Genomic DNA, 25,596 nt, shown 5'->3' with positions numbered 1-25,596 from the left:
CCACTGGATCACACCCATTAAAGCAAACTTTACTTCCATATTACATTCAAGTTGGAAATAATTAGTTCTTGAAATGACCTCACTGTTAACAGATCACAGGTGTTCCATTTGGGGGTAATTACTAAATTCTTAAGGCAGATAGGTTTTGAAAATCACTGGTTTACTGTTTTTACTTTTACATTTATTTAGTGATTATTTACTATTTTACATCTTAAGTTGAACTACCTTTTTGCTTTATCCTTGTCATCTTCTTCCACCAACCCATCAAAAATACTACCATCATCTCTAAAAGAAAAAAGAAAGTGGATAGAAAAATAAGAGCACAGTCACTAAGCAACAGCAACACTAAAATGAATGTGAATCAAATCACTTATAAGTTAAAGGACTGCACAAATTTAAACTTCATACCTACTAACCTGTTTCCTAATAAATATTAGAAAATTAAAATATAGCCATTTTATTACATTTATAAAACTTTATTACAAATGTGAATTTTAAAACTACACACTTAGCTGTACTGCACACAATATACTACACCAGAACTTAATTTAACAGGAATTAAAATATTTTGTAACCAGTGAAAACTTATAGAAACTTAATGTATTTGCCATTATAAAAAAGGATTCACTTGGAACTATTTTTAATTATAATAGCATAGTTACAAAACATATTTTCTGAGATATTTACTTTATAAATCATAAATAACTCACAATATTTAGCATAATAATTTAAACAACTGCTTTAAGGTATCTAGCACAATATCCAGCATCATAGCACAAGATCTAGCATAAATTTTCACTTATTACTGATTAATTTGACAAATATTTATTAACGTCCATAAGCTAGGCTCTCTTCTGAATATGGTTACAGAGCAGTTAACCAGATGTATAGGTCACTGCTCTCTTACAGCCTATTTTCTAGCAGAAAGAAAAAAATCAACACAAAAAATGTACAGTAAGTTTTCTGTTTGTTTTTTAAAAATGAATGATGTTTTAGTAACTTCATGGTTACTTTAGCCTGAAGAGTTTAGGAAGGATTTGTTGAGATGGGGAACATTTGAGCTGAGATCTAAGTAAGAAGAAAAAGTTGGTTATGGGAAGATCTAGATGAAGAATATTTTAACATGAAATCAAGAATATTGGTGCATAACCCCTTAACCTAAGGAGCAATATTAAACAGTTTCAGGTGATTAATGAACTTTTACAACAATTCATTATTCACTCCTTTAACCAGACCTTACTGTGGCCTATGAAGGTCTGTAAAGTGTCTGTCAGATGCACTACTAAAATCATCTGCAAATTTTGCATCATAGAAGTCCGTGTATGGACTTTTGGGGTTCCATGCATGCAGTGAAATTTCTGAAAAATTCTATATACATATGCATTTTATTGAAAGGAGAGTCTGTAACTTTCATCATGTTCAGACAGATAATGAACTAATATTAAGAACCCTGCTTTAAGTCTGCACACTCAGATTTCATCCCTAGATGAGATATTATCTAGAACAGAAATTGGCAATCATTCAGAAGTATAATCCCCAAATCACATTTAATCTCTCACAAGCAGGGAAGAAACATCCTTTCTGGGGAAACAACAAACAGATCCCACCTGAAAGTACGACATAGCCCAAATCTATAGCAATGGTGTACACAGCCCTCTCTAAGGAAACTCTTTGCTCTTAGGTCTAAGTTTTGGGAGAGTATGCATCCTCACTGTTTATCTCATAGAAAAGGGAAGGGAAAAGGGCTGAACCCAAATGTCAAAAGTCACATATTAAGCCTCACACAGTACACTGTAATAAACTTTAGTGTCAGACAGACCAACACGGGTCATTATTCCTGCTCATCACTTACTATGTGACTTTAAACACATTATTTAATCTCTCTAACCTACAGTTTCCTCACCGGTAAAATCTCATGAAATAATTGTGAATTTAATAAAATATAAAAAGTATTTTGCACATTAGCTAGTTTGTCAAAGAGAAGTAGTTTTAAAAAGGTTAATGTACTTCATCTAATTTAAGTACCATTCACTATTTATCAATATTTTATGTGCCACTAAGAAAAAAAATGCTACCAATTAAATTATAAGTCAATTGTAAGATGAATTCCAATATCAAAAAGATATTAAAATGTTAAAAAATATATATATTAAAATCAAAGAAACAAGGAAGTTTATCCTTTTCCCAAGAGTAAGATATAAAGATTATAATTTCAACTAATGCAATCCTAATTATAGTTATCTTTTATCAGTCACAAATGCTAAAATGCTTAATGGAATAGAGTTAGCACCAATAAATAAGGCAAAAAACACACAAGAGTTATCTTTATAGAGAGAGATGATTCCAGAAGATACCACGGAAGCATTTGCAATTGTCACAATTTCTTTCAGAGCAGCTCAACCAAATACTCAGATACTTAAAACTATAGCTCAAATACATAAACCATACACACCTGACTTTGGCTTTTACTATTGCAGTATGCTCCCATTCAGAAATTAAATGTAATGATAATCATGTTTAAGCAAAAAATTTGTATCGGGTTTGATATAGACCATTACTCTAATAGTGAGTTTTAAAATAGCTTTATATAATTCAAAATAAAAGTTTCTAACAACATACCTGTCAATAATCGAGCTCATTTTACTACAGCTTACGGTAAACAACATAACATATCACGTTTTCGTCTTGTGGTAGACATTTGTACTTCTCCTTGGGTGAAAAAACACACACAATCATCAGTTTTCTAAAAATCTTATTCTATAAACATAGTATAATAATATTGAAAAACATTATATGTTATTATAGAGACTTCCAAATATTTTTGTTTGTACTAAAGGCTAGAACATTTTAAAGCAAATAACTTTAGCTAGGGCACATTTCAGGCTTTTTTTCCTTCTAAAAAAAAAAGGTCTACAGGAAAAAAAATGAGGTTCACAATTCATTTTCTTTCTACTATAAAATAATCAAAATTTAAGAGTTATACTTAATACTCAGTATGTATTTTAGACTAGTTACTACAAATAGGCTGAAATAACACCATCTAATCAACAATAAACATTTGATGCAAGCTTATTTTTGGTTATACATTATGGTAAGCTTTGGGAATACAAGGATGAAACACGGAGTTCCTAAAGGCAAAAATTTGGAATTGAACAGGGAGTTATATACCTAAATAATTATAATAAAAGGAATAATGATGGTACAGAGGAAGGAGTGAGAGGAAATACTTTTCACAATAAGTTTGCCAAGTAGTCTACATTGTTGTTACTGAAAATATGGTCCTGAAACCATCAGCATCAGCTATACCTGTGAGTTTGTTACAAGACAGAATCTTGGGCCCACCCAAGTCCTTCTAAATCAGAATGATACTTTAACAAAGTCCCCATGATACTTCTATCATCATTTAAGTTTGAGAAATAACAGACTAGAGGGCAGTAAGAGGTAATAGCTGAAATGACTTAAAGCCACAGGAATAGCAATTTGCAAAGGGTTAGGTAGCATCGTATTTGAGGCACTTAAAATGGTTAGTATTTTATTTAGAGAAAAATCTAGCCTTGTTACAACTTACAGTTTCAATCACTACATATAAAGGGAGAACAGGACTGGTAGTGGTGAGAGCAAGTAGAGAACAGCCTTATTATAAAGTCTTACACCCACATTGAAGAAATTAAAATTCACTGCTTTAAAACAGAATCACAAGACTGAATTTGTCTCTCTACATTCTATACATTTTTTCTAAAGTGTAAGGAAGGCTTAATCCATATAAGATACTTTGTCCTATAATTATAAGTTAATGATAAAAAACCACCTTAATACTAATAATAAGTATACTAACAGTTTTGAGGCATGAAAAAATTCTACTTTAACTATATTTTTATTTAAAATTGAGGAAGTAGTGTAAATTAACTAAACCAGAGAAGATTAAAGGTATTCTAAGAACATGGATTCTAAAATATTTTGTCATTTTCAAATGTTCACTCATGAGAGAAGAGAATAATCCTTGATAAATGATGCCACATTGCCAGTGTGGTTACAGCTGCAGAAATGAGACTGAAGGGCTAAGACTTCTTTAATAAAAAAATAAAATAAAAAAATAAAAGTGATCCCCCATAAAACTAAAAAGTACTAGCACCAGAAAAAAACCACACAACTGATTTTAAATGTTTAGATGGACATCAACAGACGGAACACAGGAATCACAGAATGTTAGAGAGTTAGGAGAGACTTTAAAGATCACTTAAGTACAACCCTCTTGTCCAAAAGACATATTTATCATCATGGTAGTAACAGAGAATGGTTCTATCACTAGAACAAAAAGAATCATACCAAAATAAGAGCCAATTTAGGTGAATTTAAAAGGAATAGTTTCAGTTTAAAGTTAAAAAACCAGATCTGAGCCTTATGTGGCACTGAATATATGTTAGTTTAATTATCCAAAGGTAAGATAGGACAAACTAGAAAATAAAAAAAAGGACTCTAAGAATTAGGGTTTACATTAGGAAGGGCCATGCTGACTATAAGAAGAAAGAATACGAAATGGTTTAGAAGATACAAACCAAAGCTACATTAGTTTATTATTGTTAGCAATATTCTTTCGAATATTACTTGCTGTCTAGCTAATTGAACAGCATAAAGACTGTATGTCTAACACTGTAGTGAAGATCTTTTCCATCCAATTGACAGACATGCTGTATTTAACGGAAAAGTTGAGGGGAGAATGAAATAGGCTTAAGCACTTGGAGCAATGTTAGAAGATTCCTCTTGACTTCTTTAAATGGTGTCAAACAAATTTTAAGAAAACAAAGTAGTAATCGGGGAACAGAGCAGAAATGGGGGACACTGACACATCCCAGGGCTAAATCCTTCTCAATCAATGTACACTTCCTAGATAATTTCATCCAGACATATGATTCTAAGTATCTCTTTATCCTAATAATTCCCAAATCCACAGTCCTAGTGCAGAATCTCAACTTAAGAGTCATATATTCAACTACCTTTTTTATATTACTACAGATTGTACAGATGGCTAAAATATCATACAACAAAACAGAACACAACTTTCTTCTGCAAATCTACCCCTATCCCATTTTCTTCTCCAAACTAAACTCATGTTCTTTTCCCCCTTGCTATACTGTAGCCACATTTGCTCCTTCTGTTCCTCAGGCATTCCATGCTCTCTTTTTTTCTTTCTTTATTGATTAAGATATTACATATATGTCCTTATACATTCCCACTCCCCACCCCCCATTCATGCCCTCACCCCCCTTGTGTCTGTGTTCATTGGTTAGGCTTATATGCATGCATACAAGTCCTTTGGTTGATCTCTTCCCCTTACTCCCACCCCTCCCTACTTTACCTCTGAGGTTTGAACATCTGATCAATGATTTTCTGTCTCTGGATCTGTTTTTGTTCATCAGTTTATGTTGTTCATTATATTCCACAAATGAGTGAGATCATGTGATATTTATCTTTCTCTGACTGACTGATTTCACTTTGCATAATGTTCCAATTCCATCGATGCTGCTGCAAATGGCAGGAGTTCCTTCCTTTTTACAGTAGCATAATATTCCATCGTATAGATGTACTACAGTTTTCTAATCCACTCATCTGCTGATGGGCACTTAGGCTGTTTCCAAATATTAGCTATTGTAAATATGTGCACAGGGGTGCACATATCCTTTCTGATTGGTGTTCCTAGTTTCTTGGGATATATTCCTAGAAGTGGGATCACTGGGTCAAATGGGAGTTTCATTTTTAGGTTCTTGAGGAAACTCCATACTGTTCTCCACAGTGGCTGTACCAGTCTGCATTCCCACCAGCAGTGCACAAGGGTTCCTTTTTCTCTGCATCCTGGCCAGCACTTGTTGTTTGTTGATTTGTTGATGATAGCCATTCTGACAGGTGTGAGATGGCACCTCAATGTCACTTTGATTTGCATCTCTTGGATGATTAGTAACTTTGAGTATGTTTTCATGTGCCTCTTGGCCTTCCTTATGTCTTCTTTTGAAAAGTATCTATTTAGGTCTGTTGCGCATTTTTTGATTGGGTTGTTTATCTTCCTTTTGTTAAGTTGTATGAATTCCCTGTAAATGTTGGAGATTAAACCCTTAATATTGGGTTGGAGATAACATTGGCAAATATGTTCTCTTATGCAGTGAGCTTTCTTGTTTTGTTGATGGTTTCTTTTGCTGTGCACAAGCTTTTTATTTTAATGTTGTCCCTTTTATTTTTTGTTTAGTTCCCATTGCCCTAGGAGTTGTATCAGTGAAGATATTGCTTTGGCATATGTCTGAGATTTTGCTGCCTATGATTCCTCTAAGATTTTTATGATTTTCCATCTTACATTTGTCCTCTATTCATTTTGAGTTTATTTTTGTGTATGGTGTAAGTTGGTGGTCTAGTTTCATTTTTTTGCATGTATCTATCCAATTTTCCTAACACCATTGATTGAAGAGACTGTCTTGACTCCATTGTATGCTCTTGCTTCCTTTGTCAAATATTAATTGAGCATAGTACTTTGGGTTCTCTATTCTATTCCATTGATCTATATGTCTATTCTTGTGCCACTACCAGGCAGTTTTGAGTGGCTTTGTAATACAGTTTAATGGTATTGAGATCCCTCCTACTTTGTTCTTTCTCAGGATTGCTGCAGCTATTCGGAGTCTTTTTTTATTCCCAATTTTCATTTTTGTTTCACTGCCTCCTCCTATAACTGCCCAAGGAAGGGGATTGCTCTCAAATCTTCACGTTTGGCACAGTCTTGTCATTCAGATCACAATTGAAACATTTCTCTTCATTGAGGGCTTCTCTAACTACATAATGAAAGCAGTCACTAGTCTCTATTATCCATTTTAATTCTCTGCACAGAACTACAATTTTTTAAAATTTACTATTTGTCCCCCTTCCCTTTAGAATGCAATCCTCCTGAGAGCAGGAATAATTTTTGCCTTGATCATCACAGTACACAAATAGTATCTGAACATAGCTAGCACAATAAATGTTATAGGATAAATTAATACAACAGGAAACATTTTTAAGTAAAACTTAAATAATTCTTCAAATTATTGTGTCAAGATAGCTTATGGATTTTGAAATATACTTTACTGGAAAGTGGCATTCCAAAGTGCATTCTAAGATACAATTATATCATTACCTTTTGTATTTTGGGGGATCTTTTGAACTGATTCTTCAGAAAACTATAGGTTCAATGTATTCTTCAATATGGCTGACCATCAGTCTCAAAATTCTGTTTAAACATGAAAAAAGTAATTATTAGATTTATTCAACTTTTAAAATTTTGAAATATAATAAAATTTAGAACTTCGTTACAAAATGTACATAACAAATGCTAAACTCTATAAACTTGATCTAAAAAGAAATAATTTAAAAATAAAAATAAATTAAAACAATCACTTTAAATTTTAGTGCAGAAGTCAAATGACAAAAGTATAAAAATAACTATAAAAATGTGATGGATATACTATATAATTTGTGACACTGATGCCAATGTATGGAGGGTGGAGAAAAGAGAGTAGAATTATTGAAATTATCAGTTTAAAAGAGATTGGTAAAATTATAAGATGTTTTATATAAGACCATGGTAAACACACGCACTCACGCGCACACACACACAGAGTCAATAACACATAAAGGAAAACAATGAAAAAGAAAAAAATGACAAAAAGCTACAAGACACAAAAATAATGAACAAAATGGCAACAGTGAGTTCTCTATCTGTAATTACTTTATATGCAAAGGAACTAATGTTACCAATCAAAAGACATATGAGTGCAGCTGCCCTGGTCAGTGTTGTATAGTGCACAGATCATCATCCATGCACCAAATGGTCATGGGTTTCATTCCAGGCCAGGGCACATACCCTGGTTTCAGGTTCCATCCTTAGTAGGGGGATGAGGCAACCGACCAATATTTCTCTCTCTTTCTCTTCCTCTCCCTCCCTCTCTCTCTAAAATCAATGAAAAATATAACCTCAGGTGAGGGGAGAGAGAGAGAGAGGGGGGCGGGGGGGAAATAACACACACAAAAAAACAAGATCCATTTCTATACTATCTACAAGAGACTCAACTTTAGATTTCAGGATCCACAGAGGCTGAAAGTTAAAGATTGGAAAAAGGATAGTCCAACTAAATGGTAACTAAGAAAGCAGGAGTGGCCATACTTATATAAGACAAAATAGACTTTAAGACAGAAACTGGGAGGGAAGGTAGGTGAGAGATAATCAACCAAAGATCTTGTCTGTATATATGCATAACCCATGCACACAGACAGTAGGGTACTGAGGCCTGGGGCGGGCTAGAGGGGATCAATGGGGGGAAAGGGACATATGTAATACTTTCAACAATAAAGAATTATTTAAAAAAAATTTTAAAGTAAATTATTTGTTAAAAAACTATCACAAGAAACAAAAATAAAGCATTATATATTAATAAAGGCTCAATTTGTCTGGAATGTATAATTATAATAATAAAAGCACAATATGCTAATTAGACTGGAGATCCTTCCAGACACCTCTCTGGAAGATCTTCCAGATGAAACCGGAGCTGCGAGGGAAGCCAGGTTCCCGGGTGCCTGCTGGAGGCTGGAGGGAAGCCCGGGTCCCGGGTGCCAGAGGGAAGCTGGTGCCAGCAGCTGAGGGAAGAAAGGCCAATTCTTGCACAAATTTCATGCATTGAGCCTATAGTAAATATATATAAACCCCACATTAGAGTACCTAATATTTGATACAAACATTGACAAAGTGAATAAAGAAACAGAGTAACACAATAATAGATTTTAATACCCCAGTTTCAATAATGGCTAGAACATCCAGATAGAAGATCAATAAGGAAACAGATGGCTTGAACACTGTAGACCACATAAACTTAACAGACATATACAGAATATCCCACGCCACAGTAGAATATATTCTTCTCTAATACACATAAAACATTCTCCAGGACAGATCACATATTAGGTCACAAAACAAGTCATGACAAATTTAAAAAGCTTGAAATCATATTAAATATCTTTTTCTGACAACGATAGAATAAAACTAGGAATCAACAATATAAGGAAAACTGGAAAATTCACATCTGTGTAGAATTTGAAAAGCACTCCTTGAACAACCAATGGGTCAAAGAACAAATCAAAAGGGAAATTAGAAAATATCTTGAGACAGAAACATAATATATCAAAACTTACAGAATGAAACAAAGGCAGTACTAAGAGGGAAGTTTATAGTGGTGGTAAACACATTAAAAAAAAAAAAAAAAGACCTCAAAAAAAGCCCTAACTTTATACCTCGAAAAACTAAAAAAGAACTAAACCCAAAGTTAGAAGAAACTAACAAATATTAAAGAAGAAACAAACAGCCGAGACCGGTTTGGCTCAATGGATAGAGCGTCTGCCTGTAGACTGAAGGGTCCCAGTTTCGATTTCGGTCAAGGGCATGTACTTTGGTTGCGGGCACATCCCTGGTTCGGGTGTACAGGAGGCGGCTGGTCGATGTTTCTCTCTCATCGATGTTTCTGGCTCTCTGTCCCTCTCACTTCCTCTCTGTAAAAAATCAATAAAATATATTTAAAAGAAAAAAAAAGAAAAAAAAAAAGAAGAAACAAAACAAACACTAGAAAAGCAACAGAAAAAAGATGTTGGGGAAAAACAAAAAAACAAAAAGAGGAAACATTATAACTGATACCACAGAAATACAAAAATATCATGAGACTATTATGAACAATTAGATGCTAACAAATTCAATAACCAAGAGGAAATAAATTCTAAAACATATAACTACCAAGACTAAATTATGAAGAAACAGGAAATCTGAACATACCTTTAAGTAATAAGAATATTTATTCAGTAATAAAAGCCTCCCAACAAAGTAAAGCCAGAACCAAACAGGTTTACTGGTGAATTCTACCAAACACTCCAAAAAGTATTTAATCATCATCAATCCTTCTCAAACGCTTCCAAAAATTGAGGAGGGAATATATCCAAACTCATTTTATAAAGCCAACATTACCTGATACCAAAGCTAGACAGACTCCACCAAGTAAAGAAAACTATAGGCCAGTATCTCTGATGAATACAGGTGCAAAAATCCTCAACAAAATATTAAACCGAATTCAACAACACATTACAAGGATCACACACCACGATCAAGTGAGATTTGTTCTTGGGATGCAAGGATGGCTCAATATACAAATATCGGTAAAACTGTAAAAAAATAAAGATAAATTTTAAAAATCAATTAACAAAAAAAGGATAAAATCACGATTATCTCAATGCAGAAAAAGCATGTGACAGAACTGAACACCCTTTCATGAGAAAAACACTATACAAATTAAGAATAGAAGTTCTCAAGATAAGAAAGTCGATATATGAAAAGTCTACAGCTAAGATCATGCTCAAAAATGAAATTGAAAGCTTTTTTTTAAAAATGAAGAACAAGGCAAGGAACTTAACAGACATATACAGAATATATGTATATTCTCACCACTTCTATTCAACACAGTACTGAAAATCCTAGCTAATTAGGCAAAAAATAAAAGACATCCAAATCAGAAAATCTCAGTCTCAAATAGTCAAAATAGTCTTGAGAAAGAGAAATAGAGGCCTCACACTTTCTTACTTGAAAAAATTACAAAGCCACAGTAATCAAAACAGTATGGTACTGGCATATGGACAGAATAGAGAACCCAGAAATAACCCCATGTATACAGTTCTATATATAAAAAGCCAAGCAACCGAAACACAGAATGACCAGTTGCTATGGCACGCACTACGGCAGCCAACCAGCCTGATCAGAGCCCCGATCACCACCCCCCCCCCTCCAAACTGCCCGTGGCCCCTCCCCCAGCTGGCCCCACTCCAGATCGGCTCCCCCACCCCAATTGGGGGTGGCGCCGGCCAGCCAACCACCCGCATCTCCTCCCCCTTGCTGGCTCAGACTCAATCAGCTCCCACCAGAGCAGGCCAGCCAGACCCCATATGCACGAATTTGTGCACCTAGCCTCTAGTAGTCAAATACTAGGGTGCCTAGACTACATAAGAGAAAAAATAGTCTCTTCAATAAATGGTGCTAGGAAAACAGAATATTCATGCAAATAAATAAAACTGGACCCTTATCTTATACTACACTCAAATATACAAAATCAAATCAAAATGGATTAAAGACTTATATGTAAGACCTAAACCTATAAAACTCTTAGAAAAGAAAACATAGGAGAAAAGTTTCAGGTCACTGGATTTGGCAACAATTTATTGAATATGACATAAAAAGAAAATATAAGCAAAACTGACAAATGGGACTATAGCAAACTGGAAAACTTTTGCACAGCAAAGGAAATCAACAAAATGAAAAAGCAATTTAATGAATGGCAGAAAATATCTGCAAATCATTTATCTGATAAGGAATTAATGTCCAAAATATATTAGGAATTCCTACAACTCAGCAGAAAAATCATTTAACCCAATTTAAAAAATAGGCAAAGGACTTAAACAGCCATTTCTCCTAGGGAGATATACAAATGGTCCACAGGTATGCAAAAAGATGCTCAACATCACTAATCACAAGAAAAATGTAAATCAAAACTACAATGAGATATTGCACATCTGTTAGGATGGCCATTATAAAAACAAAAAATCAAAGATTAACTAGTACTGGCAATGATATGAGAAATTAGAACCCTGTCCACTGCTGGTGGAACTGTAAAATGATGTGGCCACTATAAAAAATAAGATAAAAGTTTCTCAAAAAATTAAAAATAGAAATACCATATGATCCAGAAATCCCACTTCTGGGTATTTATTCAAAAGAACTCAGAATAGATCGTTGTACTCCCATGTTCAGTCTAGCATATTCACAAAAGCCAAGAGGTGGAAACAACCTAAAAGTCCACCCATGAATTAAATGATATATACATACAATGGACTATATGCAGCCTTTAAAAATGAGATCCTGTCCTATGTGACAACATGGTGAACCTTGAGAACACTAGCTAAGTGAAATAAGTTACAGAAGGACAAAAATACATAATTCCATTTACATGAGGTATCTAAAGTAGTTGAATTCACAGAATCAAAAAGTAGAATGATGGTTGCCAGGGCCTTGGGGGTGAGGGAAAGATAGGGAGTGGCTGGCTATTCAATAGATATAAAGCTTCCGCTATAGGTGTATTTTTTCCTCTGACTTCTTTCAGGATTATTTTTCATCTTTGGTTTTCTATAGTTTGAAAATGACAACCCTAAGTGTCATTTGCGGCGGGGAGGAGGGGCATTTATCTGGTGAACTCTGAGCTTTCTGGATCTGTGGTTTAGTGTCTGTATAAATTTGGATAAATCCTGAATCATTATTGTTTCAAATATTTCTTCTGCTTCTTTCTCTAACTTCTTCTGGTATTCCCATTACATGTATGTTACACCTTTTGTATCTGTCCTATCCTTGGATATTCTGTATTTTTCAGCCTTTGTTCTCTTTGCTTTTCAGTTTTTGAGGATTCCACTGAGATATCCTCTAGCTCAGAGATTCTTTCCTCAGCTGTGTCCAGTTTACTAGGAAGCCCATCAAAGTAATTCTTCATTTCTGTTAGTTTTTATCTCTAATATTCCTTTTGGTTCTTTCTTACGATTTCCATCTCTCTGCTTACAATAGCCATGTGTCTTGCATGCTGTCTATTTTACCCATTAGAGTCCTCAGCATATTAATCATAGTGTTTTAAATTCCTGGTCTGATAATTTCAACATCCTTACCATGTCTGGTTCCAATGCTTGCTCTATCTCTTCAAATTGTGTTCTTTGCCTTTTGATATGGCTTGGACATGATGTACTTGATAAAAGGAATTGCTATAATAGGCCTTTAGTAAAATAGGGGTGAGATGCAGGGAGAAGGGAAGCACTGTAAAGTTCTATCATTAGGTCCAATCTTTTAGTGAACCTGTGCCTCTGGACTTTGAACTTCATAAGAGTTTAATACCCCAGCTTCTTATCTCAGTTTTTTCCCCTCCTTCCTTAGAAGGGATAGGATGGTGAGACTGGGCTAGAGTTGGGTATTTCCTTTTCCCACATGCAGACTAAAGGGGCTGGGAATTTCCCTTCCTCCAGGTCATTTAGGCTCTAATAATACCCAAGCAGTTTAGACTCTAGTTTAGTTCCCTCTGAGTGCAGGCCTTGTTAAAAAGAATAGTCTTGTGGCATATTTCAAAAGTGTTCTTCTTTCCTCCCTCTGCTGGAAGCAAGCGTGGATTTTTCTCTAATATTTAATGTGGGAATCTGGCCAAGTTCCAGGAAGTAAATCTCGAATATTTGCAGGCCCTTTTATGACCAGGTTCCCCTGGAGTCTTTAACTGTTAAAGTTGTCCATAAGCTTCCAGCAATTTGTTAATTATAGTTCAGGTTTCCTACCCAGCACAGTTCCTTAAGGTGATTTCAACCAGTGAGTCTGTTCTGGGAAGCTGTTCTTCCTTATATTTGCCTGTCTGACTCTCCACTCTTGGAGGCAGTGGTTTGCTTTGTGTCTTTCCCTCTCCTATGGATTTAAGAAGAGTTGATTTATAGGCACTTAATAATTTGAAGAAATTAGTTAACAACAAAGGATTTCTAGGGCCTTTCTTATAATAGACCATGATAAAGACTAATGAATGACATGATATTTATCTGCACAGGGAATGCCATAGTATTTATTATTTATATTTGTTAGATTTCCTATTAATTAGTCCTCAATAGTTTCAAACATACCATTTCTTATAATGAAGAAAGCACTCAGGAAATCTGATAAAATAAAACTTGAATCAAATGATGACTTTAAGAATTCTAACAAATGTTCATGAATTACTTTCATTGATGTCTCTGTGTCAGATAATACAGAAAAGGTCATGACCCAATAGAAAATGATGACCCTATTTACAGAATGTTTAAGGAACTGACTATTCAGATTATAGCTGCTTCACATTTTGTTTCTTCCCTCACCTCCCTACTGTGTGTGTGTGTGTGTGTGTGTGTGTGTGTGTGTGTGTGTGTCTAATTTAGTTTTCAGCTTCAACTCTGAGAAGGAAAATTAGGGCGAACTTTACTAAATTAAAATTTTTGGTGTGAAAAGAACTTCAGAAGCCTGTCAATTTCAATTAGCAATGTTCTTTCACTAACAAAAGTTTGTTGAGATATGTAAAACCTTGAAAGTAGTTATGTCTTCTGACCCAGTAATTTCACTTTGAGAAATAAAGAAAATAATCAGAAATGTATCCAAAGTTTTATAGTCATTGCATTCTTATTTAAAATAGTAAATCTAGAAAAAAATTTAACCATCCAATTGCAGTAACAGCAGCAGCAAAATATATCAAACATAAATCTATCAATAAATATGCCAAAAGTAACAACTGTAGTTATTCCTAAGTAATTTTTTGCTTATGAATTTTTTTAAAACTTTTTTAAACTTTTTAAAAACTTTAAAAAAATTTTCTTGAATATTTTCTAAAGTTCCTTCCACAAACATGCATTATTTTTATAATCAGAAAAACTTAATTGCTGTCTTTTTTTCTTCCTTTTCTTTTAATTGTTTAATAAAAGAGCACTGGCACCCTAGCTGATTTGGCTCAGTGGATAGAGCTTTAGCCTGCTGACCAAAAGGTCTCAGGTTCGATTCCAGTCAAGGGCAGATGCCCGGGTTTCAGCATTGATCCCCAGGAGGCAGCCAATCAATGATTCTCTCTCATCATTGTTGTTTCTATCTCTACTCCCTTCCTCTCTGAAGTCAATAAAAATACATATTTTTTAAAAAGCACTGGCTATACATAAGGAACATCAAATACATGCTTATCTATTCTACAGAATGAAAACTGAATAACAATGTAACACACTCCCATTATAAAACATGAGTAAGAGATTTTTTTTTCCTTAAACTAATATAGCATTCATATAACTTAAAGAAACTTTAAATTTCACCTAATCATTTTTAAATTATTATTAAAATGGTTAACTCTGAAATCTGGGTTTTTATAAAATGGAAACCACAACTAATCTTTTTCTAACCTAATAACCTGTTGACCCACTGACCTACTTTCTAATTTAGGTTAAATCTGGTATCACAGATTTTTCTGGGACTGATAGATCTATTAGCATTAATTAAAAGCAGTGCTAAATTTAATTGAGTAATATAATACAAAACCTAATCAACAATCATTAACTATATTTATCACCATTTATAAAAAATTCTAATTTGCTTCCGCAGATTATTGTTTGTAGTATAACTAAAAATATAATTATTTCTAAGAACAGTTAACTTGTGAAGATCTAAATACATTTAAAATTAATTGTTAAATATATCAGTATAGATGAAGTCAAACAGTAATTCTCAATTCAATACTAAATGAGAACATTAGCCTACCTCTACAGTGGATGTAAAATATTAGCATGATGAAAATCATTCTTGACTCCATAGTAATTTTGAAGACCAACTTAAATTAAAAATTGACAGAACAAGAAACACAATCCATAGCAAAGTCTCATGGAATAGCTGAAACCGTTTTTGGCTCAGTGGTAGAGCGTCAGTCTGCGGACTGAAAGGTCCCAGGTTTGATTCCGGTCAGGGGCATGTACATTGGTTGCAGGCACATCCCCAGTAGGGGGTGTGCAAGAGGCAGCTGGTCGATGTTTCTCTCTCATCTACATTTCTAGCTCTCTATCTCTCTCCTTTCCTCTCTGTAAAAAATAAAATATATTAAAAAAAAAAAAAGTCTCATGGAATAAAGTCTCATGAAGAAGGCTCTGGCTCAAGACAAACACATCAAATGATACCAGAACTGTGTAGCCTGTCAAATGTCAGGTGCAAGGTAAAATTTTGAAGCCTCATTTAATAAACAAAAACTGAAAAATTGATACAGTTCTCTTAGTGGCATATAAGACTATTACAATTATTCAAATAATGTATTTCTTCAAATATCTGAGCTCCCAATTCTTTAACAGACTGATATGATTCACCAAAACACATGAACATCTCATTCCTTTTTCAGAGATGAGACTGAGGCTTGAGCCTGTCCCCAGCCTCAAATGAGCCCTACAGAAGGTTCAGGGAGAGCCACACCTGAGAGTCAGAGTGAACTTCACAATGAACCTGGTGCCATTACCCTGAATCTACACCACCACAAACTTCATCCTGAACTAGGCCTCTATGCTAATATCAGCAGGAAGAAAGGAAGGAACCTCTGATAGAATAATGGCCCACTAAAAGGACCATGCCCTAATCACTGAAACCTGGGTATATGTTACTTTATGAGGCAAAACAGAATCTGCAGATGTGATTTAAGGTTAAAAATCTCGAGGAAATTATCTTGGATTGTCTGGATCAGCAGTTGCTAACAGGTGGTCCCCAGACCACTGGTGGTCTGTGAGGTCCGAAAGATTGGTGACTGCTGGTCTGGGTGGTCCAAAGTAATCACACAGTCTTTAAAAGTAGAGGGCCTTTCCTGGGAGATATATGAGACAGAAGGAGGGTTGGAAAGATGCAATGTTGCTGGTTTTGAAAGTGAAAGACGGTGGCCACAAGCCAAGGGTCTTTAAGCACTAGACTCTCAAAGATTGAAAACACAAGGAAACAGATTCTCCCCTAAAGTCTCCAATGAGAAATGCAGCCCTGGTAACACCTTGATTTTACCCCAGTGAGACCCATGCATAACTTGGGCTGTAGGACAGTAAGCTAATACATCTGTACTGTTTGCGATAACTGGAATGGCAGCAACAGATATTTAATATAGCTCCAAAATCTCTGGCAAATCTTGATTAAATCTGCCTTTCCCAAATCCTCTGTCTTGATATTTACAATAAAATGCCTAGAAAACCATCAAGACCAATCCCTTATGCCCTACTTTTCTTTTATATCAGTCACCAGGAGGGCCCCAAGACTTCCAGGTCATTCCTCATCACCTGGACTCATATACTCTGTATATCCCTAAATTGGTCCATTTCCCCTTCCTTTCTAGATATCCAAAATCCTTTAACTGTGCCCTTTAGAACTCACAGTACGTCAGTAGCAAAATACACTATTTCTTCAATAGTATTGCTATACACTCTCTTCACCTTTCTTGCACCAATGGAAATCTCACTCTCCTCTACTTCTGCTCTAGTTCCATCCTTTCAAATGATGGCTTTTTTTCTCTCTGCTATGTCCCATATGACTAAGCCCTGGTGGTAAGATAGACTTCTTTATTCCTCATTATCACTTCTAAGTTATTTTTTCTCCCCTCCCTAAAATGTCCAGCTTTGACTCTCATGTCTCCAGACTTATCAGCTATCATCATCTCCTTGTGCATAAATATCAGAACAAACCCTTTTATTCCCCAAAGGCTGTTATTCTCTCCAATATCTTTTTTGTCATTGTTTTTGCATTTTAATCCTATATAATAAAGAGGTAATATGCAAATCAACCATCACTCCAATACACAAGATGGCCGCCCCTGTGGTCAAAGATGGATGTGCTCATTGGACACAAGATGGCCACCACAAGATGGCTGACAGGGGAGGGCAGTTGTGGGCAATCAGGCCAGCAAGGGAGGGCAGTTGTGGGGGGAACCAGACTGGCAGGGGAGAGAAGTTGGGGGGGACTGGGCCTGCAAGGGAGGGCAGTTGGGGGGGGACCAGGCCTATAGGAGAGGACAGTTGGGTTGACCAGGCTGGCAGGGGAGAGTAGTTAGGTGTGACCAGGCTGATAGAGGAGAGCAGTTAGGGGCAATCGGGTTGGCAGGAGAGCAGTTGGGCATTGACCAGGCTGGTAGCGGAGTGGTTAGAGGCAATCAGGCATGCTGGTAGGCGAGCAGTTAGGAGCAAGCAGTCCTAGATTGTGAGAGGGATCCTAGATTGGAGATGGTGCAGGCTGAGATAAGGGGCGTGTGCGTGTGCGTGCACACGCGCGCGCACACAAACACACACACACACACACACACACACACGCATGAATTTTGTGCATTGAGCCTCTAGTATCTACATAAATGATCCTCCCAACATCTTGACCAATCAGTTCCTTGTTCTCTTCTCCACCAGCAATCCTGTGCTCCATCCTATATCCTACTCATTCCCCTGGAGTTACTCTAGAACTCACTATTACCAATAATCACAAACACCTCTCCATCAGTTTCAAGCACCTTTCCTCATACAAGCTAATATAACATGTAATCAGCTTGATTCAAAACCACAAAAATAAAACAAGATTTTTTTTTTTAAACTGGCAAAAAAGCTCTAATTTCTTTATGTTCATGTCTTTTGTTAAGCAAGTGTTTTAAAAAAATATTTTTATTGATTTCAGAGAGGGAGGAAAGGAAGAGAGAGAAACATCAACAATGCGAATCACTAATTGGCTTCCTCCTGCAAGCTCCATACTGGGATTGAACCAGAAATCCTGGCATGTGCCCTGATAGGAAACTGACCTGTAACCTACTGGTTTATAGACTGATGCTCAACCACTGAGCAACACCAGCCAGGCAGGATATTTATTTATTTATTTATTTATTTATTTATTTATTTACCTTTACTAGCCTTCTAATCTTTGCAGGGCCCTCACAGTTTCTCATCCCATAAAAAGCACAAAGGAGCAAGGTAAGTTGATCTGATATGGTCAGCAAATAATATCAGATAGTAACAGTCTCTGTTGGTCAGGTTGCTCATCACATTTAATCAGAGATGCTTAATTCTTTTTCATGTTTTTCTAAATGCTACTCTTCCTTTTTGCCATAGAGTGTTTATAATGCAGACTAGAGGACTGGTGCATGAAATTTGTGCATGGGAGAGTGTGTGTATCCCTCAGCCTGGCCTGCACCCTCTCACAGTCTGGGAGCCTTCAGGGGGGATTGTCTGATAGCTTAGGCCTAACTCCCCATAGTCGGCAGTTGGAATCCTTAGTGCTGGTATGGAGGCACCATTACTATACTCGCCAGCAGTGAGTCCAGCTTCTGGCTGAGTGGCGCTCCCCGTGGGAGCACACTGACCACCATGGGGCAGCTTCTGCATTGAGCATCTGCTGCCCCCCTCCCCCGGTGGTCAATACTTATCATAGCAACTGGTCAATCTGCCATTGGGTCAATTTGCATATTAGCCTTTTATTATTTAGGATTAGAATTGATCTTCTCAGGAAATCACATTGTCATTCATAACAGGATTCAATTAATCAATATGTAAAATTCATATTGTTAGTGGAAAACTAAACAAAGACACTTTGTATTAGTTCCCAATGGCTGGTATAACAAATTACTACCAACTTAATGGAAAGAAACAACACAAATTAACTATTTCCTAGTTCTGGTGGTCAGAGTACAACACTGGTCTCACTGTGCTATACTCAAGGTGCTTTTAGAGTTGCATTCCTTTCCGGAAAACTCAGCAAAAAATCTGTTTCCTTGCCTTTTCAAGCTTCTAGAGGTGCCCCTCCTCAATCTTCACAGCTAGCAGCAGGCCACGCTCTTCTCTGGCTGCCATCTCTTCTGTCTCCCACATACCTCATAAAGACCCTGTGATTACATTGGATCCACCCAGAGAATCCAAAATAATCTTCCCATTTTAAGGTCAGCTGATTAGCAACCTTAATTCCTATTTTCCATATAACATAAGAGTTACAGATTCTAGAAATTAGGACATAGTAAACATCTCTGAATAGTCATTATCTGCCTACCATATACCATGACCCAAGAGCTCTCCCTTTGGTTAAGACAAAATAAAGTATCTTGTGGGGAAGATCAAAGAATAATTTGATCTATCAATAGATAAAAGAACATGCCACCATGCCAGTAAGCTTATAACTTCTGAACTACTTTTTTCCTTTCATATCTCTTCAAGGGAATTGAAAAATAACATGAATAATTCCAGAAACCTGAGTTTAACTGCAACTGAAGTCTAAATTTATTGTTTTATGGCAGCAACAAGCTCTATGGATGTTTTACTGAATGGCAAAACATTTGTTTAATTTAATGTCCAAATGACTATTACAGTATACTTCCCTTTGAACCACTATTTAATGTGCTAGAGAATATACAAAAATGTTGTAACTTACGACAAACAGATATCCAAACAAGATTAAATCATAGCCATGTGCAGCAGTCTATTTTATTTTATTTTTAAAAATATATTTTATTTATTTTAGAGAGGAAGGGAGAGGGAGAGAAAGATAGAAACATCAATGATGAGAATCATTGATCAGCTGCCTCCTGCACACCCCCTACTGGGGACTGAGCCCACAACCCAGGCGTGTGCCCTTGGCGAGAATCTGAACCCAGGACCTTTCAGTCTGCAGGCTGACTGACACTCTATCCACTGAGCCAAACCAGCTAGGGTGAGCAGTCTATTTTAAAAAGACAAGTGTTTGTAAATTTCTGAGAAGGATCTCCAGAAAAAGGAAGGGGGAGGTGGTATGAATATGAAGTATTCATAGTCACAGAATTTCATTAGTACTATAAATCTCCAGGGACTTGTTAAGAAATTTGATAATTAAGTAGTATTATAAAAACACTAGACTTAGGATAGCTCATTAGATATCTAGTAATTTATAACTAATATATATTAATAAAGTGATAATTTTTGATATTTTATATAACTTTGTTAATCAGACCATCAGATCCATATAAAGTACCATTAAAACATATCAATTTTTGAGTATTCCTCTCACTTTTGCAGTATAATCCCTTCATAAAATGACAGTTGGTCTGACCTATTTAATTTGGGTAAACTGCCAGGTTGCTTTTGTGCAGCCAAATAGGCCAAACAAGTTCCCAACCAACTGAAAACTAGTTCAATTAAGTTCAGATGTATCCTGAACCACAGATTATTCAGAAAACAACCGTATAGCATTTCCTCTTCACCAAAGTTATCATTTTATCTATGTTTATATTTAAGATAAATTTTATTTCCTTTAAAATTCTGCAATATATGATATATATATATGCTATCCACTTCTACTTATCTCTCTATCCCTATTTATTTTCAAGTCGTTCAAATATTTGTGGTTATGTTTATCCCTTAATTGAGTATTATTTTTAACCCACTAACTGATGTGCTTGATCCTTACCTGAAATTACAACATCTAGAAAAATGGCAGGCAAAAACCCTATCAGGATTGGTGGAGTAACAAGGGAATTGGGCTCAAATGGCACAGACACCTCTTCTTACAGCATGCAAGTATGCAGTAGTAATTTTGGATAAAAGAGGATGTGTAAATGGCACAAAAATTCACAGCCAGAAGGCCTATGGCTTCACAGGGCACAGCCTAGACTTTTAACAAGTATTATAGAACAGAAATATACCCTTGATACAGAAGACACAGGATTTAAGATTTCTACTGATTTATCTTCAAGTCTGCTACTAAGCCCATGCAGTAAATATGTATTTCATATACAATTGTATTTTTAAGTTCTGAAATTTTCATTTGATTCTTTTTCTAGTTTTCATAGATCTTTTTAAAAATATATATATAGTTTATTGATTTTTTACAGAGAGAAAGAGAGAGGGATAGAGAGTTAGAAGCATCCACAAGAGAGAATAATCGACCAGCTGCCTCTTGCACACCTACTGCTGAGGATGTGCCCACAATCAAGGTACGTGCCCTTGACTGGAATCGAACCCTGGACCTTTCAGGCCGAAGGCCAATGTTCTATCCACTGAGGCAAACTGGTTTTGGTCACCATGTCAGTTTTGCACCACCCATAGGTCCTGGCTGAGTCTTACCAACTCAACCCCCCTCCCAAGATCCTGCTCAAACATCTCCCCTGAGCTCTCTCTGGCTTCCTGCTTTGTCAATCCATGAATCTGCATGGACCGCCAGCGTGCATTTATGCACTGCCCTTTTTTTTTTTATTTATTTATTTTAATAAATTATTATCTGTGTATGTATTTCATGTCAAGAGTGTTCACTTTTATCTCACTGAACATGGATATAATAGCTGTTTTAAAATATTTTTCTGATGCCTGGCCACCATTGCTCAGTGGCTGAATGTCAACCTAAAAACCAGTAAATCATGGTTCCATTCCTGGTCAAAAGATGTATAAGAAGTCTACGCACAACATAACAAAATATTTCTGAGAGAAAACGTTAAAGGCCAAGTTATATATCATGATTAATGTATTGAAAGTCTCAATACTGAAAGATGTCAATATACCCAAATTGATCTATAGATTCAATATTAAGCTAGTTAATAATAATAACATAGTAAATAAAAATATTGAACAAGTTTAGTATTAAGCAGGGTTTGGTTGTTTATTGGGAAACTGATATTCTGAATATAAAATTTTTACTGAAATTTAAAGTACCAAAAGAACTAACACAATTTTGAAGAACAACGCAGAAAGTTTTAAAGCTACACTAATTAAGAGTATTGTACTGGCACAAGAACAAACAGACCAATGGAACAGAGTAGAGTCCGAAAAGTGACCCACAAATTATTGTAGTCACCTGATTTACTATAAAAGGACTATTTTATTACATTAGGGAAAGAACAGTCTTTTCAATAAATAATGCTTGACCAAATGGATTTCTATATGGAAAATAAAATGAACCAGGAATCCTCCCACATACCATGCATAAGCCTAAATATAAAAAGTTAAAACAATTAAGTTTATAGAAGAAAACAGGAATATTTTCTTGGTTTGGGAATAGGTAAAGATTTCATAAAACACACAAAAAACACTAACCATAAAAAAATACTTTGTTAAAATGGCTTTTTTTAAATAAAGAAATTATATTAATCAAGACATGCTATTCTATTAAGAATGAAGAAATAGAAGAGTTTTAATACTTAATCCAACAACAAAAAAACTTCTAGTTTTCTTTGAGATTGGTATTTCTTGGATTAGTGGTTCACCTGGTCTCTTAAGATTGAAAAAAAAAATAACACTATATAATCAACTTAGACAAATAAATCTGGCCAATGATTTGATGACTATACAGAATGAATCCAGAGAAAAATCAATTTTCAACAAAATTCTCCCCTATGGTTAAGAAAATCACCCAATCCCAACAGGCAAACCTTAAAACAAAAAACAAAAAACCTAGAATTATTGTGATCGTGTTTAGAGTTATTGGACTTCAACAAATTTTGTTCTTTCACTCAACAAACATTGATTGTGTGCCATCTATGTACCATCCCTATGACAGCTACAGGGAGATCTACTGGTTAAAAAAAATAGGCAAAATACCTATCCTTAGGAATAATTCTTAACATTTACTATTTTCCTCAATTTTGAAAATGAAGCAACTAGGATTCAGAGCAGTAAATGTTTCCAAAGTCACAAAACTATGAAGTGCTCTAGAGGGACAAGAAAGATAATACTAAAATCACAGTCTTTTGTCTCCTAATATAAAACTTAACCAGTCTCTATCACTGCAGAAGAGCTCCTTAAGATTATCCTCAAAGGCTATTCATAGACTCCAAAAGGGACGATGTACCTCCATCCCCAACACTGAGTGAGTCATCAAATTTCCAAATACCTTAGTACTTTCACTTAAAAGTACCGTAATAGGAAATCTCCAAAAATTAGGAAAAAAGAAACTATATAAAAGGTATAAATAATCTTTTAAAAACTTAAGATATTATGGTACCATTAAAACCTGGTAAAAACTGAGAGTACTATACTAATTCTTTCTCTCTTTCTCTCTCTCCTTCATTTTAGAAGTGACAGAAGAATAGATTTCTCTTTATTTTCTATTTTAAAACACCAACACATGCCAATGCAATTAGAAGATATTACACTTTCCAGAATAAAGGTATAAATAATATAAATAAGTCATTAAAAGTTAGTATTGATTCTCACCTCCCTCTAATATCCTCCCACTCATCTCCTAAAACTTAGCATCCAATCTAAAAAAATACTCTCTAACCACATAGGGAAGAAGTCAGCTACTTACTCTGCAAAGGGTCACATAAATATTTTTGGCTTCCTGGGCCTAAGGTTTCTGATGCAACTATTTAACTCTGCCACTATAGCTTGGAAACAGCCACACACAATATGTAAAAAAAAAAAAAAAAATAGTTGTCCTCCAATAAAACCTTTATTCACAGATGTTAACATCTGACTTTCATATAGTTTCCATGTCACAAAGTAGTATTCTTCTTTTAAGATTTTTTTCTCAATATTAAAAAATGTAAACACTATTCTTAGTTTACGGGACACACAAAAACAGGCAGTAGGCTGGATTGGTCAAGTGTACACACCCCTAATGGAAAGACTTGCTTGTAAACTGGAGCTGCAATAGCTGACTGGTCCCTTTTTACCTTGTCAACTGATTCTTTATATCTAAACCTAAAATCTGACAGGAAATAATTCTTATTCTACTTTTTAGTTATTTGTGAATTATCTTTATCTCAGAAAAGTAGACAAAAAGTTATAAATCTTACTTTTGAGCAGTAAGTTTGAAAAATTCCAGGAACTGCTAAAAGTACTTTACATATAAAATGAATAACTTCACTCCTCATAAGAATGAAAATTCTACGGTAATTAAAAGTTATCAAAGAAAGTAACAGATCATACCCTAAATATTTTTATAATACTTTGTCCTATGCTCCTTGCCAGGAAATTTCAAACCTCACTATACCCAATAATTATGGAAAAAAAGAAAAAAGATGGCATACCTCTTAGTTCAAAATGAAGGTTGAAGGTATCTAGTGTAACTCACCGAGTTCTAAAGAGTCATCTAAGAGGAATGCAGAATTTTCCAAAGGCATCTTATACTGTGACAGACAGAATCAGCTTCTAAGTTTCGGCAGCTTTACAGGAAAAAATAAAATAAAACTTCTATAAAATAAAGGCAGCTGTGGAAAAAATGCTAACCAAATTCTAAGTATACTCCAGTATTTTTCCCCCATCCATGTATACATTAATTGGGGTCTCTTATGTGCCAGGAATTGGGGTGTAGCGATGAATCTGTCAGATCCCATCACACTCAGGGAGCTGTGATGGGGGGGCAATGCTTAATAGACATAAGGCTTTAAGAATCATGATTGTGTGAAGAGAAAACATGGCAGATATGCAAACCAGTCTGGTGGAAATTGGTTAAAGAAGGCCTCCCTATGGAGGGGCATTTAATGCAAGCAGGAGCAGGATCCAACCAAATAAAGGGGGAGGGGAGAAAGGACATATTTCAGCCAAAGGACAGCATGTTCAAAGGGCCAGAGAAATATGGCGATAGTGTGGAAGAAAAAGAAGTCCAGTATGGCTGCTCAGAGTAAGAAAAGGCATGAGAGAAGGCATCTCTGAGATGAGATGGGCAAGGGAGGAAAATAGGAGGTGAAGCAGTCATACAGGGCTGAAAAGCAGAGCCAATTTTTAACCTTACACTTTACAACATATTTGCCATTCTGACGCTCATCCCAGCCCATAGCCTCAAGGCTTTGAGAAGGAAGCTGAGGTCAAGTCCTTGTGGATGATCCTTTTATGCCGAGGAAAGACTGCCCTGAGACAATAAAACCAACCTCCCTATACATGGATGAATTGATCAACTATCAGGGGCCCTCCTGCAGAATGATGGGGGAAAATCTCAGCATCATTTCCAATGACTAAGTTACCAAGCACTTCACTATGTGAAGCCCTGTTCTATGTGCTTTATACTTATTAATTCACTCTTCATAACATTCC

The 25,596-nt window shown here is 35.5% G+C and overlaps 1 protein-coding gene across 8 annotated transcripts in view; it reads right to left on the bottom strand.

Moving 5' to 3' along the window:
* CLOCK (clock circadian regulator) overlaps positions 1 to 25,596 on the bottom strand; it is a 118,726-nt gene that overhangs the window by 69,502 nt on the left and 23,628 nt on the right. For 6 of the 8 annotated variants that reach the window (XM_045572478.1, XM_045572470.1, XM_036415898.2 and 3 more), the window contains exons 3-6: positions 24,594 to 24,728; positions 7,154 to 7,246; positions 2,620 to 2,709; positions 226 to 285 (exon numbers count right to left, since the gene is read on the bottom strand). In XM_045572478.1, coding sequence (XP_045428434.1) covers positions 226 to 285; positions 2,620 to 2,666 — 107 coding nt within the window. In that variant the 5' untranslated portion in view covers positions 2,667 to 2,709; positions 7,154 to 7,246; positions 24,594 to 24,728. Of the gene's footprint in view, positions 1 to 225; positions 286 to 2,619; positions 2,710 to 7,153; positions 7,247 to 24,593; positions 24,735 to 25,596 lie in introns of those variants that run through there. The other 2 variants (XM_045572476.1, XM_045572483.1) reach the window with 2 other exon arrangements.

This window comes from Pipistrellus kuhlii, unplaced genomic scaffold (assembly GCF_014108245.1).
Source record: "Pipistrellus kuhlii isolate mPipKuh1 unplaced genomic scaffold, mPipKuh1.p scaffold_m20_p_1, whole genome shotgun sequence".
Taxonomy (NCBI): domain Eukaryota; kingdom Metazoa; phylum Chordata; class Mammalia; order Chiroptera; family Vespertilionidae; genus Pipistrellus; species Pipistrellus kuhlii.
The sequence above is the reverse complement of the archived record's forward strand: the minus strand, read 5'-3'. Positions and strand labels throughout refer to the sequence as shown.